At 37.3% G+C, this 16,937-nt stretch overlaps 1 protein-coding gene across 3 annotated transcripts in view; it reads right to left on the minus strand.

Moving 5' to 3' along the window:
- Positions 1 to 16,937, minus strand: part of KMT2D (lysine methyltransferase 2D) — a 948,037-nt gene that overhangs the window by 538,270 nt on the left and 392,830 nt on the right. For all 3 annotated transcript variants that reach the window (XM_053708073.1, XM_053708075.1, XM_053708074.1), the window contains 2 exons: positions 8,162 to 8,285; positions 205 to 283 (listed from right to left, as the gene is read on the minus strand). In XM_053708073.1, the coding sequence (XP_053564048.1) occupies positions 205 to 283; positions 8,162 to 8,285 (203 nt within the window). The remainder of the gene's footprint in view (positions 1 to 204; positions 284 to 8,161; positions 8,286 to 16,937) is intronic.

Here is a 16,937-nt window from a genome sequence, read left to right on the forward strand (position 1 = left end):
AAATTCTTTGTATTAGACCTGAGCACCTTTTACAGCTTTAAAGCCGTCAATGGCAAAGTATATGAGACAGCAACAGATAAACAAGTGAACAATAATTTTGCATGAGAACAAGCTCATATAAAAGCAGTTTAACTATAAAGTAAAATAGGAAAAGTAACTGATACCAGGTAGAAAAACATTATAAATATTATTCTTATCTCTCACCTGTGCAGCACCAGCTTGCGTTTGTTTGGAAGACTCTGCTGTCCCTGATAATCGCTGAGCAAGAAGAGAAACCTGTTGCCTTTAGAAAGATGCAAAACAATTAGAAAAATCCAGTGCAGTCAACAATAAAATTTAACTCTCAAAACAAAGCAAGAAAGGGGGGGGGCTGCTTTTTTGGATAATACCTAGCTCAGGATTCTCTCAGAACTCACACTATATTTTCAGGACATATGAAGCACACCACAAATTATATAATCAGTTGCTTATGGTATCTAGCCTGTATTTTGGGTTCTGAACACTTTAAATCCATGACAGAGGGGTTTAAGATTTTATAATGATTAGTGAGGAACCTAAACAGAAAGTAAAACATAAAATATGATTACTCTGCTTCCATGTCATTGCAGCATAAGTGCTATTTCATTCTTGCATTACTGACTTGCCTAGCCACCTTTAGTCTTCAGCACATTCTACTTTCTTCTAATGGGGTGGGCAGCATTGGCTTGTGATCCAGGCAAGTGAGTAAAAGAGCATATGCACATATTTACAACAATGAATAACCATTACTCACAATTATTTAGATAGTATAAACATTTTACAGTTAGTGCTATTAAGTATTATACAGTGTTTTGTTAATTTTTTATAAAAATTGTTTGCAAGATGGTTTAAAGTGAATGTCAATTTTGATGCTAAAGTGCCGGTTTTTAAAAATTCGATTAAAAACAGGGGCACTTTAATTCATCAAAATTTACATTTCACTCCTGTTGAGAAAAAAAACAAAAACTTACCTTTTAATCTTCACAGCAGCTCCAGCTTCCTCCTGTCGTTGCAAGCAATTTCTGACGTCAGAAATGATGGATAGGTCATCCTCCAATCACGGCTTTTCCCCCAGGGAATCAGTGTCTGATTCAACGCTGTGATTAGAGGAAGCCAGAATTCATCATTTTAGACCCAGGAAGAGGCTTTGCTACGGGTGGAGGAAGGTGGAGCTGCTGCGAAGATTAAAAGGTAAGTTTTTTTTTCCTCAACAGGAGTGAAAACATAATTTATGTAAGAACTTACCTGATAAATGTATTTCTTTCATATTGGCAAGAGTCCATGAGCTAGTGACGTATGGGATATACAATCCTACCAGGGAAATGTTTCCCAAACCTCAAAATGCCTATAAATACACCCCTCACCACACCCACAAGTCAGTTTAACAAATAGCCAAGTAGTGGTGTGATAAAGAAAGAAGTAAAAAGCAACAACAAAGGAATTTGGAAATAATTGTGCTTTATACAAAAAAAACATAACCACCATAAAAAAGGGTGGGCCTCATGGACTCTTGCCAATATGAAAAATTAATTTATCAGGTAAGTTCTTACATAAATTATATTTTCTTTCATGTAATTGGCAAGAGTCCATGAGCTAGTGACGTATGGGAAAGCAATACCCAAGATGTGGAACTCCACGCAAGAGTCACTAGAGAGGGAGGGATAAAACAAAAACAGCCATTTTCCGCTGAAAAAAAGAAGAAAAAAAAATCCACAACCCAAAATATTAGTTGATATTAATGAAAAGAAAAACTTAAAATATAAGCAGAAGAATCAAACTGAAACAGCTGCCTGAAGAACTTTTCTACCAAAAACTGCTTTGGAAGAAGCAAATACATCAAAACGGGAGAATTTAGTAAAACTATGCAAAGAAGACCAAGTTGCTGCTTTGCAAATCTGATCAACTGAAGCTTCATTCTTAAAAGCCCACAAAGTGGAGACTGATCTAGTAGAATGAGCTGTAATTCTCTGAGGCGGGGCTTGACCTGACTCCAAATAAGCTTGATGAATCAAAAGCTTTAACCACGAAGCCAAGGAAACGGCAGAAGCCTTCTGACCTTTCCTAGAACCAGAAAAGATAACAAATAGATTAGAAGTCTTCCTGAAATCTTTAGTAGCTTCAACATAATATTTCAAAGCTCTTACCACATCCAAAGAATGTAAGGATCTCTCCAAAGAATTTTTAGGATTAGGACACATGGAAGGGACACAATTTCTCTACTAATGTTGTTAGAATTCACAACCTTAAGTAAGAATTGAAATGAAGTCCGCAAAACCGCCTTATCCTGATGAAAAAAATCAGAAAAGGAGATTCACAAGAGAGAGCGGATAATTCAGAAACTCTTCTAGCAGAAGAGATGGCCAAAAGAAACAACACTTTCCAAGAAAGTAGTTTAATGTCCAAAGAATGCATAGGCTCAAACGGAGGAGCCTGTAAAGCCTTCAAAACTAAATTAAGACTCCAAGGAGGAGAGATTGATTTAATGACAGGTTTCATACGAACTAAAGCCTGCACAAAACAATGAATATCAGGAAATTTAGCAATCTTTCTATGAAATAAAACAGAAAGAGCAGAGATTTGTCTTTTCAAGGAACTTGCAGACAAACCTTTATCCAAACCATCCTGAAGAAACTGTAAAATTCTAGGAATTCTAAAAGAATGCCAGGAGAATTTATGGGAAGAACACCATGAAATGTAAGTCTTCCAAACTCGATAATAAATCTTTCTAGAAAGAAATTTACGAGCCTGTAACATAGTATTAATCACTGAGTCAGAGAAACCTCTATGACTATGCACTAAGCGTTCAATTTCCATACCTTCAAATTTAATGATTTGAGATCCTGATGGAAAAACGGACCTTGAGATAAAAGGTCTGGCCTTAATGGAAGTTGCCAAGGTTGGCAACTGGACATCCGAACAAGATCCGTATACCAAAACCTGTGAGGTCATGCTGGAGCCACCAGCAGCACAAATGATTGCTCCATGATGATTTTGGAGATCACTCTTAGAAGAACTAGAGGCAGGAAAATATAGGCAGGTTGATAACACCAAGGAAGTGTCAATGCATCCACTGCTTCCGCCTGAGGATCCCTGGACCTGGACAGGTACCTGGGAAGTTTTTTGTTTAGATGAGATGCCATCAGATCTATTTCTGGAAGTCCCCACATCTGAACAATTTGAGAAAACACATCTGGGTGGAGAGACCATTCTCCCGGATGTAAAGTCTGACGACTGAGGTAATCCGCTTCCCAATTGTCTACACCTGGGATATGAACCGCAGAAATTAGACAGGAACTGGATTCCGCCCAAACAAGTATCCGAGATACTTCTTTCATAGCTTGAGGACCGTGAGTCCCACCCTGATGATTGACATATGCTAAAGTTGTGATATTGTCTGTCTGAAAACAAATGAACGGTTCTCTCTTCAACAGAGGCCAAAACTGAAGAGCCCTGAGAATCGCACGGAGTTCCAAAATATTTATTGGTTATCTCGCCTATTGAGATTTCCAAACCCCTTGTGCTGTCACAGATCCCCAAACAGCTCCCCAACCTGAAAGACTCGCATCTGTTGTAATCACAGTCCAGGTTGGACGAACGAAAGAGGCCCATAAAATTATACGATCGTGATCTAACCACCAAGTCAGAGAAAGTCGAACATTGGGATTTAAGGATATTAATTGTGATATCCCTGTATAATCCCTGCACCAATGGTTCAGCATACAAAGCTGGAGAGATCTCATATGAAAACGAGTGTATATGTTAAGCGCTGGACTTAAAATACTTAGGCCTCTTTTATAATAACCTCCTCCCGGTTATAAAAAATGATACAGTAATTAAATAAATTAAAAGTGGCGCTACAATAGCTTTAAGTATTAAAAACTATGGGTGGAGAGAATAACAAGGTTCTGATGATAAGGGGATAAACGAAAACTTAAAAGTACAATGTGGAAAAATTCTTACACAACCCAATATGGAGTAATGTATAATGATAATGTATAAATAAACCACAGTAGGAAAAATGGCTAAAAAACATTAATTTAATATAATAAGATAATAAACAAATAATACTTGATATAAAAGAAAGCAGCAACTGATTTGTGCGTATATAAAATAGCTTCTGTAGAATAGCTTCTATTAGTGATGCATGAACAAACAAATAAAATATGTATACCTATATGTATACATCAAACAGTCAGATATTCGATACACCTATTAATTTTATACGCCTATCTGTTTTTTAAAAAAGAAAATTATCTACACTGAACTATTGGATTAAATCAGAAAGGATTTATTTTATGTCGATCAAGACTTTTTAAATTCTGGGCTCTCTCTCTCTAATATATGAATTGTTCAATAAATTCATTAAGACTGATGTATACATATTTTATTTATTGTTTGTTCATGCATCACTAATAGAAGCTATTCTACAGAAGCTATTTTATATACGCACAAATCAGTTGCTGCTTTCTTTTTTATCAAGTATTTGTTTATTATCTTATTATATTAAATTAATATATGCTTTTTAGCCATTTTTCCTACTGTGGTTAATTTGTACATTATCATTATACATTACTCCATATTGGGTTGTGTAAGAATTTTTCACATTGTACTTTTAAGTTTTCGTTTATCCCCTTATCAGAACCTTGTTATTCTCTCCACCCATAGTTTTTAATACTTAAAGCTATTGTAGCGCCACTTTTAATTTATTTAATTACTGTCTCATATGAAAACGAGCAAAGGGGATCGCGTCCGATGCTGCAGTCATGAGACCTAAAACTTCCATGCACATAGCCACTGAAGGGAATGACAGACTGAAGGTTCCTACAGGCTGCAACCAATTTCAAATATTTCTTGTCTGCTAGAGGCAAAGTCATGGACACTGAATCTATCTGGAAACCTAAAAAGGTTACCTTTGTCTGAGCAATCAAAGAACTTTCTGGTAAATTGATCCTCCAACCATGTCTTTGAAGAAACAACACTAGCTGATTTGTGTGATATTCTGCAGAACATAAAGACTGAGCGAGTACCAAGATATCATACAAATAATTTAATACTGCAATACTCCGCTCTCTGATTACAGAGAGTAAGACACCTAGAACCTGTCGCTAGGCCAAAAGGAAGAACAAATTGGTAATGCTTGTCTAGAAAACAGAATCTCAGTAACTGATAGTGATCTGGATTAATCGGAATATGAAGATATGAATCCTGTAAGTCTATCGTGGACATATAATGCCCTTGCTGATCAAAAGGCAGAACAGTCCTTATAGTAACCATTTTGAAAGTTGGTACTCTTGGATCTAAAGATTTTGAATCGATATGCAAAACTGGTCTAAATGAATTTTCTTTCTTTGGGACAATGAATAGATTTGAATAAAACCCCAGACCCTGTTCCTGAAACGGAACTGGCATGATTACCCCTGATAACTCCAGGTCTGAAACACACTTCAGGAAAGCCTGATCCTTTACTGGGTTTGCCGGAATGCGCGAGAAAAAAAAATCTTCTAACAGGCAGTATTACTCTGAATCATATTCTGTACCCTGAGAGACAATACTCTGAATCCAATGATTTTGGACCGAACTGATCCAAACATCTTTGAAAAATTTTAATCTGCCACCTACCAGCTGAGCTGGAATGAGGGCCGCACCTTCATGCGAACTTGGGGGCTGGTTTTGATCTCTTAAATGGCTTGGATTTATTCCAATTTGAAGAAGGCTTTCAATTGGAAGCAGATTCCTTGGGGGAAGGATTAGGTTTCTGTTTCTTATTTTGTTGAAAGGAACGAAAACGGTTGGAAGCTTTAGATTTACCCTTAGGTCTTTTAACCTGAGGCAAAAACTCCATTCCCCCCAGTGACAGTTGAAATTATTGAATCCAACTGAGAACCAAATAAAATTACCTTGGAAAGAAAGAGATAGCAATCTGGACTTGGAAGTCATGTCAGCATTCCAAGATTTAAGCCACAAAGCTCTTCTAGCTAAAACAGCTAAAGACATAGATTTAACATCAATTTTGATAATATCAAAAATGGCATCACAAATGAAATTATTAGCATGTTGAATCAACTTAAAAATGCTAGACAAATCATTATCCTATACTTGTTGCGCTAAAGTTTCCAACCAAAAAGTTGAAGCAGCTGCAACATCAGCCAGAGAAATTACAGGCCTAAGAAGATGACCTGAATATAAAACTTTCCTTAGATAAGATTCAAGTTTCCTATCTAAATGATCTTTAAAAGAAGTACTATCTTCCTTAGGATGAGTAGTACGTTTAGCAAGAGTAGAGATAGCCCCATCAACTTTGGGGATCTTTTCCCAAAAGTCCAATCTAACTGCTGGCAAAGGATACCATTTTTTAAACCTTGAAGGAATAAAAGTACCACCAGGCCTATTCCATTCCTTAAAAATCATATCAGAAATAGCATCAGGAACTGGAAAAACCTCTGGAATAACCACAGGAGGTTTATAAACAGAATTTAAATGCTTACTAGTTTTAATATCAGGACGACTAGTTTCCTCCATATATAATATAATCAACACTTCTTTTAACAAATAACGAATATACTCCATTTTAAATAAATAAGAGGATCTGTCAGTGTCAATATCTGAGGCAGGATCTTCTGAATCAGATAGATACTTATCAGAGAAGGATAATTCAGTATGTTGCTGGTCATTTGAAATTTCATCAACCTTATTAGAAGTTTTAAAACACCTTTTACGTTTATTAAAAGGCGGAATGGCAGACAAAGCCTTCTGAATAGAATCAGAAATAAATTATTTTAAATTTACAGGTATATCTTGTGCATTAGATGTTGAAGGAACAACAGGTAATGAACTACTACTGATGGATACATTCTCTGCATATAAAAGTTTATTATGACAAATATTACAAACCACAGCTTGAGGTATAACCTCCACAAGTTTATAACAAATGCACTTAGCTTTGGTAGAATTGTTATCAGGCCGCAGGGTTCAAAAAGTGATTTATGAGACAGGATCAGATTGAGACATCTTGCAAATGTAAGAGAAAAAAACAACATATAAAGATAAATCATCTATTTCCTTATATGGCAGTTTCAGGAATGGGAAAAAAATGCAAACAGCATAGCCCTCTGACATAGAAAAAAGGCAGGAGGCAAAAAAGAATGAGGTCTTAAATAATGAAAATATTTGGCGCCAAGTATGACGCACAATAAACAGAAAAAAATTTGGCTCCAAAAACATCCGGAAACAACACACTGACGCAACCTTGTGAAAGGACCCGGCGTCAACTAAGACGCCGGAAATGACGAATTTGCGTCAAACGTAACTTTGCGCCAAAAATGTCTTGCGCCAAGAATGACACAAACTTTAGCATTTTGCGCCCTTGTGAGCCTAATTCTGCCCGCGATTTGAAAATTACAGTCAATTGAAAAAAAGACTATACCCCATGTAAGAAATACAGTCTGCAAAAGGAAATATACTGAAACCTGAATCATGGCAAATATAAGTACAATACATATATTTAGAACTTTATAGAATATACACAAAGCGCCAAACCATAGCTGAGTGTGTCTTAAGTAATGAAAACATACTTACCAGAAGACACATCCACATATAGCAGATAGCCAAACCAGTACTTAAACAGTTATCAGTAGAGGTAATGGAATATGAGAGTATATAGTCTATCTGAAAAGGGAGGTAGGAGATGAATCTCTACGACCGATAACAGAGAACCTATGAAATAGATCCCAGTGAGGAAAACCATTGCATTCAATAGGTGATACTCCCTTCACATCCCTCTGACATTCACTGTACTCAGAGGAAAAGGGCTTCAAAATGCTGAGAAGCGCATATCAACGTAGAAATCTTAGCACAAAACTTACGTCACCACCTCCATAGGAGGCAAAGTTTGTAAAACTAAATGAATTGTGGGTTTGGTGAGTGGTGTATTTATAGGCATTTTGAGGTTTGGGAAACTTTGTCCCTCCTGGTAGGATTGTATATCCCATACGTCACTAGCTCATGGACTCTTGCCAATTACAAGAAAGAAATGTAAATTTTGATGAATTAAGGTGCCCCTGTTTTTAATCAAATTTTTAAAAACCGGGCACTTTTCACATTCACTTTAAGTCAAAAGGCTTCTACTCGGTCTCTCGTTTGTTACCTATTCATGCCAGGAGTCACTCCAATGCTCCCTTGAGCCATAACCTTCTTTATTCCTTTTAGAGCAACCATTTTGGCCTTTGCTATGGGATCCATGATATCATCAGCTGTAAACTTGTCAAGATCTGCAGAAAAATCAACAAGAAGAAAAAGTTTATAGAAGATGTTGCTACTCTATACTGAAGCAGCAAATTCAAAAATATTTATTTCTATATGGTTGATGATCGGTGATCAACCATTATTGAGACAATCAACCTCTGTTGAGAGAGAGAGAAACAAAAAAAAACATTTGCATAAAAAACTTTGACGTCAATGGTTCATTGAGGAATGTTTAATTACTAAGCAAACAGACATTTGAGACGTTGAGAAATAATCATCACATCTAAAATAATCCACACATCAAAGAAACTCCCAAACCAGTTCGATTAAAGGGATACTAAATTTAAAGTTTTTCTTTCACGATTCAGATAGAAAATGCTCTTTATTTAAAAAAGCAGAAATGAAAGATTAGGAGCCGGACCATTTTTAGTTTAGAACCTGGTTTACGCTTGCTTATTAGTGGCTAAATGTTGGCACTAATAAGTAAAGCTCTACAGGGTGCTGAACATAAAATGGGCCAGCTCCTTAGCTTTACATTCCTGCTTTTTAAATAAAGATAGCAGGAGAATGAAGAAAAAAAAGATAATTGGAATAAACTAGAAAGTTGCATAAAATTAAATGCTCTATCTGAATCAGGAAAGAAAAATTTGGGTTTAGTATCCCTTTAATAAAGAACAATATTTACACAGCCTGATGCATTACAAAACAATGCAGATGCCTTTAATCTGGTGATTTTTAGATATATATATATATATATATAGGAATGGAACACACCAACAATAGGCAACTCCCTGGAGCTCTGCCAATAAGTAATGTAAACTTCCAGATGTATCCAATAACCGGCTGCAATCCCCAGGATACAAAGCAGGCATACAGGTAAATGTTTTTTCAAAAAACAAAATTTATGCTTACCTGATAAATTATTTTCTTTCCTGGCATGGAGAGTCCACAAATCTAATTACTAGTGGGAATTCAACTCCTAGCCACCAGGAGGCAGCAAAGAACACCCCAGCAAAACTGTCAAGTATCACTCCCACTTTCTATAAACCCACATCATTTAGCTGAAGGAATATGGAAAGAGAAGAGGACACAAGGGTAGAGAGGTGCCTGTGGTTTAAAATAACATGACAAACACCGTCTTAAAATAAATTAAGGACGGGTCATGGACTCTCCCCATGCCAGGAAAGAAAATAATTTATCAGGTAAGCATAAAAGCAAAATACATTTTCTTGTCTTTCCAATGGCATGGAGCGTCCACAAATCCATCCTAATTACTAGTGGGAACGCAAACTAAAGGACACAGAATGGAAGGGAGGGAGAACAAGACAGGCAGACCTAAACAGAAGGCACCATATCGCTTGAAGAACTTTACTTCCAAAAGAATCCTCAGCTGAAGCAAAAAACATTGAATGTTAAAAAGTTGGAAAAAGTATGCAACAAGGACCAAGTGGCTGCCTTGCAGATCCATTTTTAAAGGCCCAAGAAAAAGACAACCCTAGTGGAATGAGCCGTAATTCTCTCAGGAGGCTGTTGTCCAGCTGTCTCATAAGTCAACCAAATAACACTTCGCAAAAGGAAAGAGTAGAAGAAGTGGCCTTCTGGCCCTTCCGTTTACCAGAGAATACAACAAAAAGGGTAGTGGAATGTCGAAATTCTCTAGTTGCTTGCAGATAGAACTTCAGAGCACACACAACATCCGGGTTATGCAACAAACATTTCTTCTGAGAAGGATAGGACAGAAGGAAGGAACTACAATTACCTGACTGATATTGAGGTCCGATACCACCCTAGGGAGAAATCCCAATTTGGTACGAAGGACCACCTTATCCGCATGAAAGACTGAAAGAGGGATCTCACTGCAGAAAAAATATCTAGAAGAAACAAAGCTTTCCAAGGTAATATTCAATATCAACAGAGTGCATAGGCTCAAACGGAGCCTGCTGCAGAACCCTAAGAACCAGATTAAAGGGACATTCAACACCAGAATGTTTGTTGTTTTAAAAAGAAAGATAATCCCTTTATTACCCATTCCTCAGTTTTGCACAACCAACACAGTTATATTTATACTTTTTACCTATGATTGCCTTGTATCTAAGCCTCTGCAGACTGCCTCCTTATCTCAGTGCTATTTACACACTTGCATTTTAGCCAATCAGTGCTCACACCTCGGTAAATTCACGTGCATGAGCTCAATGTTATCTATATGAAACACATGAACTAAAGCCCTCTAGTGGTGAAAAACTGTCAAAATGCATTTAGAAGACCAAGTTGCTGCTTTGCAAATCTGATCAACTGAAGCTTCATTCTTAAAGGCCCACGAAGGCCCTGATGAATCAAAAGTTTTAACCAAGATGCCAAGGAAATGGCAGAAGCTTTCTGACCTTTCCTAGAACCAGAAAAGACAACAAATAGACTGGAAGTCTTCCTGAAATCTTTAGTAGTTTTAACATAATATTTCAAAGCTCTAACAACATCCAAAGAATGTAAGGATCTTTCCAAAGAATTCTTAGGATTAGGGCACAAAGAGGGAACAACAATTTCCCTATTAATGTTATTAGAATTCACAACCTTAGGATGAAAGTCAAATGAAGTCCGCAAAACTGCCTTATCCTGATGGAAAATCAGAAAAGGAGACTCACAAGAAAGAGCAGATAATTCGGAAACTCTTAGCAGAAGAAATAGCCAAAAGGAACAACACTTTCCAAGAAAGTAGTTTAATATCCAAAGAATGCATAGGCTCAAAAGGAGGAGCATGTAAAGCCTTCAAAACCAAATTAAGACTCCAAGGAGGAGAGATTGATTTAATGAGAGGCTTGATACGGACCAAAGCCTGCACAAAACAGTGAATATCAGGAAGCTTAGCAATCTTTCTGTGAAATAAAACAGAAAGAGCAGAGATTTGTCCCTTCAAGAAAGAAGCAAACCTTTATCCAAACCATCCTGAAGAAACTGTAAAATTCTAGGAATTCTAAAAGAATGCTAGGAGAATTTATGAGAAGAACACCATGAAATACAAGTCTTCCAAACGCGATAATAAATCTTCCTAGAAACAGATTTATGAGCCTGTAACATAGTATTGATCACTGAGTCAGAGAAACCTCTATGACTGAGCACTAAGCGTACAATTTCCATACCTTCAAATTTAAAGATTTGAGATCCTGATGGAAAAACGGACCTTGAGACAGAAGGTCTGGTCTTAAAGCAAGTGGCCAAGGTTGGCAACTGGACATCCAAACAAGATCTGCATACCAAACCTGTGAGGACATGCTGGTGCTACCAGAAACACAAACGATTTTTCCATGATGATCTTGGAGCTCACTCTTGGAAGAAGAACTAGAGGCGGGAAGATATAAGCAGGTTGGTAAAACCAAGGAACCACCGACTCCGCTTGAGGATCCCTGGAACTGGACAAGTACCTGGGAAGTTTCTTGTTTAGATGGGAAGCCATCAGATCTATTTCTGGAAGACCCCACATCTAAACAATCTGAACACACACATCTGGATGGAGAGACCACTCCCCTGGATGTAAAGTCTGACGGCTGATATAATCCGCTTCCCAATTGATTATACCCGAGATATGTACCACAGAAATTAGACAAGAGCTGGATTCCGCCCAAGAAAATATCCAAGATACTTCTTTCATAGCTAGGGGACTGTGAGTCCCACCCTGATGATTGTTATATGCCACAGTTGTGATATTGTTGGTCTGAAAACAAATAAATTATTCTCTCTTCAACAGAGGCCAAACCTGAAGAGCCCTGAAAATAGCACAGAGTTCTAAAATATTAATTGTTAACCTCGCCTCTTGAGGTTTCCAAACTCCTTGTGCTGTCAGAGATCCTCACACAGCTCCCTAACCTGAAAGACTTGCAACTATTCTGATTACAGTTCAGGTTGGACTAACAAAAGAGGCACCTTAAACTATACGATTGTGGTCTAACAACCAAGTCAGAGAGAGTCGAATGTTGGGATTTAAGGATATTGACGGATATCTTTGTATAATCCCTGCACCATTGATTCAGCATACAAAGCTGAATAGGTCTCATATGAAAAGGAGCAAAGGGAATGATCGAGACTGAAGGTTTTGACAAGCTGAAACCAATTTCATTTGTCTCTCGTCTGTTAGAGTCATGGACACAAAATCTATCTGGAAACCTAAAAAGGTGACCCTTGTCTGAGGAATCAAAGAACTTTTCGGTAAATTGATCCTCCAACCATGTCTTTGAAGAAACAACACTAGTTGATTTGTGTGAGATTCGGCAGAATGTAAAGACTGAGCTAGATATTGTCCAAATAAGGAAACACTGCAATACCCTTTTCTCTGATTACAGAGAGTAGGGCACCGAGAACGTTTGAGAAAATTCTTGGAGCTGTCGCTAGGACAAATGGAAGAGCGACAAATTGGTAATGCTTGTCTATAAAAGAGAATCTCAGAAGCCGATAGTGGTCTGGATAAATTGGAATATGAAGTTATGCATCCTGTAAGTCTATCGTGGACATATAATGACCTTGCTGAACAAAAGGCAGAATAGTCCTTATATAGTTACCATTTTGAAAGTTGGCACTCATTCAAAATGATTCAAAATTTTCATATCCAGAACTGGCCTGAATGAATTTTCTCTCTTTGGGACAATAGATTTGAATAAAACCCCAGACCCTGTTTCTGAAACAAAACTGGTATGATTACCCCTGAAAGCTCCAGATCTGAAACACTTCAGAAAAGCCTGAGCCTTCACTGGATTTGCTGGGACGTGTGAGAGAAAAATTTTTTTCACAGAAGGTCTTACTCTGAATCCAATTCAATACGCTTGAGAGAGACAATACTCTGAATCCACTGATTTTGGACAGAATCTGTCCAAATGATTTGGAAAAATTTCAATCTGCCCCCCACCAGCTGAGCTGAAATGAGGGCCGCACCTTCATGCAGACTTGGGAGCTGGCTTTGGTTTCTTAAAGGGCTTAGCTTTATTCAAACTTGAAGGTTTCCAATTGGAACCAGAATCTTTAGTGGAAGGATTCACTTTCTGTTCCTTATTCTGTCGAAAAGAACGAAAACGATTAGAAGCGTTAGATTTACCCTTAAGTCTTTTATCCTGAGGCAAAAAAACTCCCTTCCCCAGTGACAATGAAATAATTGAATCCAACTGAGAACCAAATAAATTGTTACCTTGGAAAGAGCTAATAATCTAAATTTAGATACCATGTCAGCATTCCAATATTTAAGCCACAAAGATCTTCTAGCTAAAATAGCTAAAGACATAGCTTTAACATCAATTTTGATATAAAAAAAGGCATCACAGATAAAATGATTAGCATGTTGAAGCAAGTGAACAATGCTAGACAAACCAGGGTCTGTTTCCTGTTGCGCTAAGCTTTCCAACCAAAAAGTTGATGCAGCTGCAACATCAATCATGGATATAGCAGGCCTAAGAATATAGCCAAAAAAAATAAATAAGCTTTCATTAGATAAGATTCAAGTTTCCCATCTAAAGGAGCCTTAAAAGAAGTACCATCTTCCATAGGAATGGTAGTAGTACGTTTGGCAAGAGAAGAAATAGCCCCATCAACTTTGGGGATTTTTTTCCCCAAAACCCCAATCTAGCTGCTGGCAAAGGATCAAACTTCTTAAACCTAGAAGAAGGAATAAAATAAGTACCAGATCCATTACATTCCTTATAAATCATATCAGAAATAGCATCAGGAACTGGAAAAACCTCTGGAGTAACAGGAGGTTTATAAACCGAATTTAAATGTTTACTCATTTTATTATCAAGAGGACTAGATTCCTCAATATGCAAAGTAACCAAGACTTAATAATTTACGAATATACTCCATCTTAAAGAGACAAGTAGATTTGTCAGTGTCAATATCTGAGGTAGAATCTTCTGAAACAGATCCTCATCAGAGGAGGATAATTCAGTATGTTGTAGTCATTTGAAATTTCATCAATCTTATGAGAAGTTTCAAAAGACCTTTTACACTTATTAGAAGGCGGAATAGCAGACATAGCCTTCTGAATCGCATCAGCAATACAATCTTTAATATTCACAGGGATATCATGTACATCAGATGTTGAAGGTTCAACAGGCATTGCACTAGTACTGATGGATACATTCTCTGCATGCAAAAGCTTGTCATGACAACTGTTACATACTACAGCTGGATATATAATCTCCACAAATTTACAACATATACACTTAGCTTTGGTAGAACTGTTATCAGACAGCAGGATTCCAACAGTGGTTTCTGAGTCAGGATCATATTGAGACATCTTGCAAATGTAAGAGAAAAAAACAACATTATAAATTTCCTTATATGGCAGTTTCAGGAATGGGAAAAAAAAAATCAAACAGCACAGCCCTCTGAGCATAAAATAGAGCAAGAGGCATATAGGAAGTGGGGTTTAAATAAATAAATTTGGCGCCAAGTATGACTCACAATGCAAAATGAATTTTTTTTGGCGCTAACATCCGGAAATTACGCAACTATGGCAGACGCAACCCTGTGCAAGGAAACCTGGCATCAACTAAGACGCCCGGAAATTACTAATTTGCGTCAAACATACCTTTGCACCAAAAAAATTATTGCGCCAAGAATGACGCAATAAATATCAGTATTTTGCGACCTCACGAGCCTAATTTTGCCCGCGAAAATTAATGAAAAAGCAGTTAATTTGAAGAAAAGACTAAGAAAAAATTAACTTCCTAAATATGTTTCCCAATTTTGAAACTGATAGTCTGCAAAAGGAAAACTAAATTTATGCTTACCCGATAAATTACTTTCTTTTACGATAGGACGAGTCCACGGATTTCATCCTTACTTGTGGGATATTAACCTCCTGCTAACAGGAAGTGGCAAAGAGCACCACAGCAGAGCTGTATATATAGCCCCTCCCCTTCCCCTCTACCCTCAGTCATTCGGCCGAAGGTATAGGAAGAGAAAAGGAAAGGCTAAAAGGTGCAGAGGTGACTGAAGTTTACAAAAAATATAAAGAAAAAACTGTCTTAAAAAGAACAGGGTGGGCCGTGGACTCCTCATATCGTAAAAGAAAGTAATTTATCAGGTAAGCATAAATTTAGTTTTCTTTTACAAAGATATGACGAGTCCACGGATTTCATCCTTACTTGTGGGAAACCAATACCAAAGCAAAAGGACACGGATGAAAGGGAGGGACAAGACAGGAACCTAAACGGAAGGCACCACTGCTTGAAGAACCTTTCTCCTAAAGATAGCCTCAGAAGAAGCAAAAGTATAAAAATTTGGAAAATTTGGAAAAAGTGAAGGGACGACCAAATCACAGCCTTACAAATCTGTTCAACAGATGCATCGTTTTTAAAAGCCCATGTAGAAGCCACAGCCCTAGAAGAATGAGCCGTAATTCTTTCAGGAGGCTGCTGTCCAGCAGTCTCATATGCCAGGCGGATAAGTACTTCTCAACCTAAAAGAAAGAGAGGTAGCCGTAGCTTTCTGACTCCTACGCTTTCCAGAATAAACAATGAATAATGAAGATGATTGACCGAAATCCTTAGTTGCCTGTAAGTAAAACTTTAAGGCACGGACCACATCCAAGTTATGCAACAGACGCTCCTTCTTAGAAGGATTAGGACACAAGGAAGGAACAACAATTTCCTGATTAATATTCTTATTCAAAACAAACTTAGGAAGGAACCCAGGTTTGATACGTAAAACCACCTTATCAGAATGAAATATGAGATAAGGCGAATCACACTGTAATGCTGAAAGCTCAGAAACTTTCCAAGATAATAGTTTAATATCTATGGAATGCATAGGTTCAAACGGAACCCCTTGCAGAACTCGAACTAAATTCAAACTCCAGGGAGGAGTAATAGGTCTAAATACAGGCTTAATTCTAGATAGATACAAAAAGATAAAATATACAGTGCTAGATGGAAAATAACACTTAATTTAACAACAAGAACTGATACTCTCCTTTTAGATAAGACCGCAGCCTTCTTACAGTCTCTCCTCTGTGACTGTTTTATACAAGTGGAAAAATGGCAAATAGATGGCGCTGGTCTGTACAGTGATGTTTCTCTATATGGCGAAGAGAAAAAGGGCTTGAGGTGTGTGTAGGATCCAATTAATATAAGTGCAGTATACTCACTCCATAAGTAGTGGGAGTTCAGCTGCGATGTAATGTGTCTCCAGAATGATGTAGTTCCCCAGAATAGTTTCAGAATCTCTCAAGAACCTGTTAATAGGTCTGCAAGCAAATGAAGACTCAAAATGACCAAAGGTGTCCAGTAAATCAAGAAAAAACAAAATAGTAACTTACTCCATAAATAGGAGAATCCGGCTTGTCTCAGCAAAAAAGAATATCAACAGTCTTCCAACTTTGATAAAAAGATATTTATTTAAGCTCAATGCGTTTCAACTTTCAGCAAGTCTTTCTCAAAAGCAATATAAAATCAATAAAAGCAAGTAGCTGTGTATTACACATTGTGTATTACACATCTAATTGGGCATTTTTCTAACGCATGCTATGAAAAGTTTAGATACAATTTACCCTATGACAAAGAATTATTTCAAACCGTTGCCGGTTCTATCTTGGACCACTAACAGCAGGCTATAAACCTCTGAAATATTTAATCTGTTTCTTGACTCTAGTTCTAGAAATAACAGAACGGTCCAAAAATTTTTTTTTTAAGCTCAGCAAG

Source organism: Bombina bombina, chromosome 3 (assembly GCF_027579735.1).
Source record: "Bombina bombina isolate aBomBom1 chromosome 3, aBomBom1.pri, whole genome shotgun sequence".
Taxonomy (NCBI): domain Eukaryota; kingdom Metazoa; phylum Chordata; class Amphibia; order Anura; family Bombinatoridae; genus Bombina; species Bombina bombina.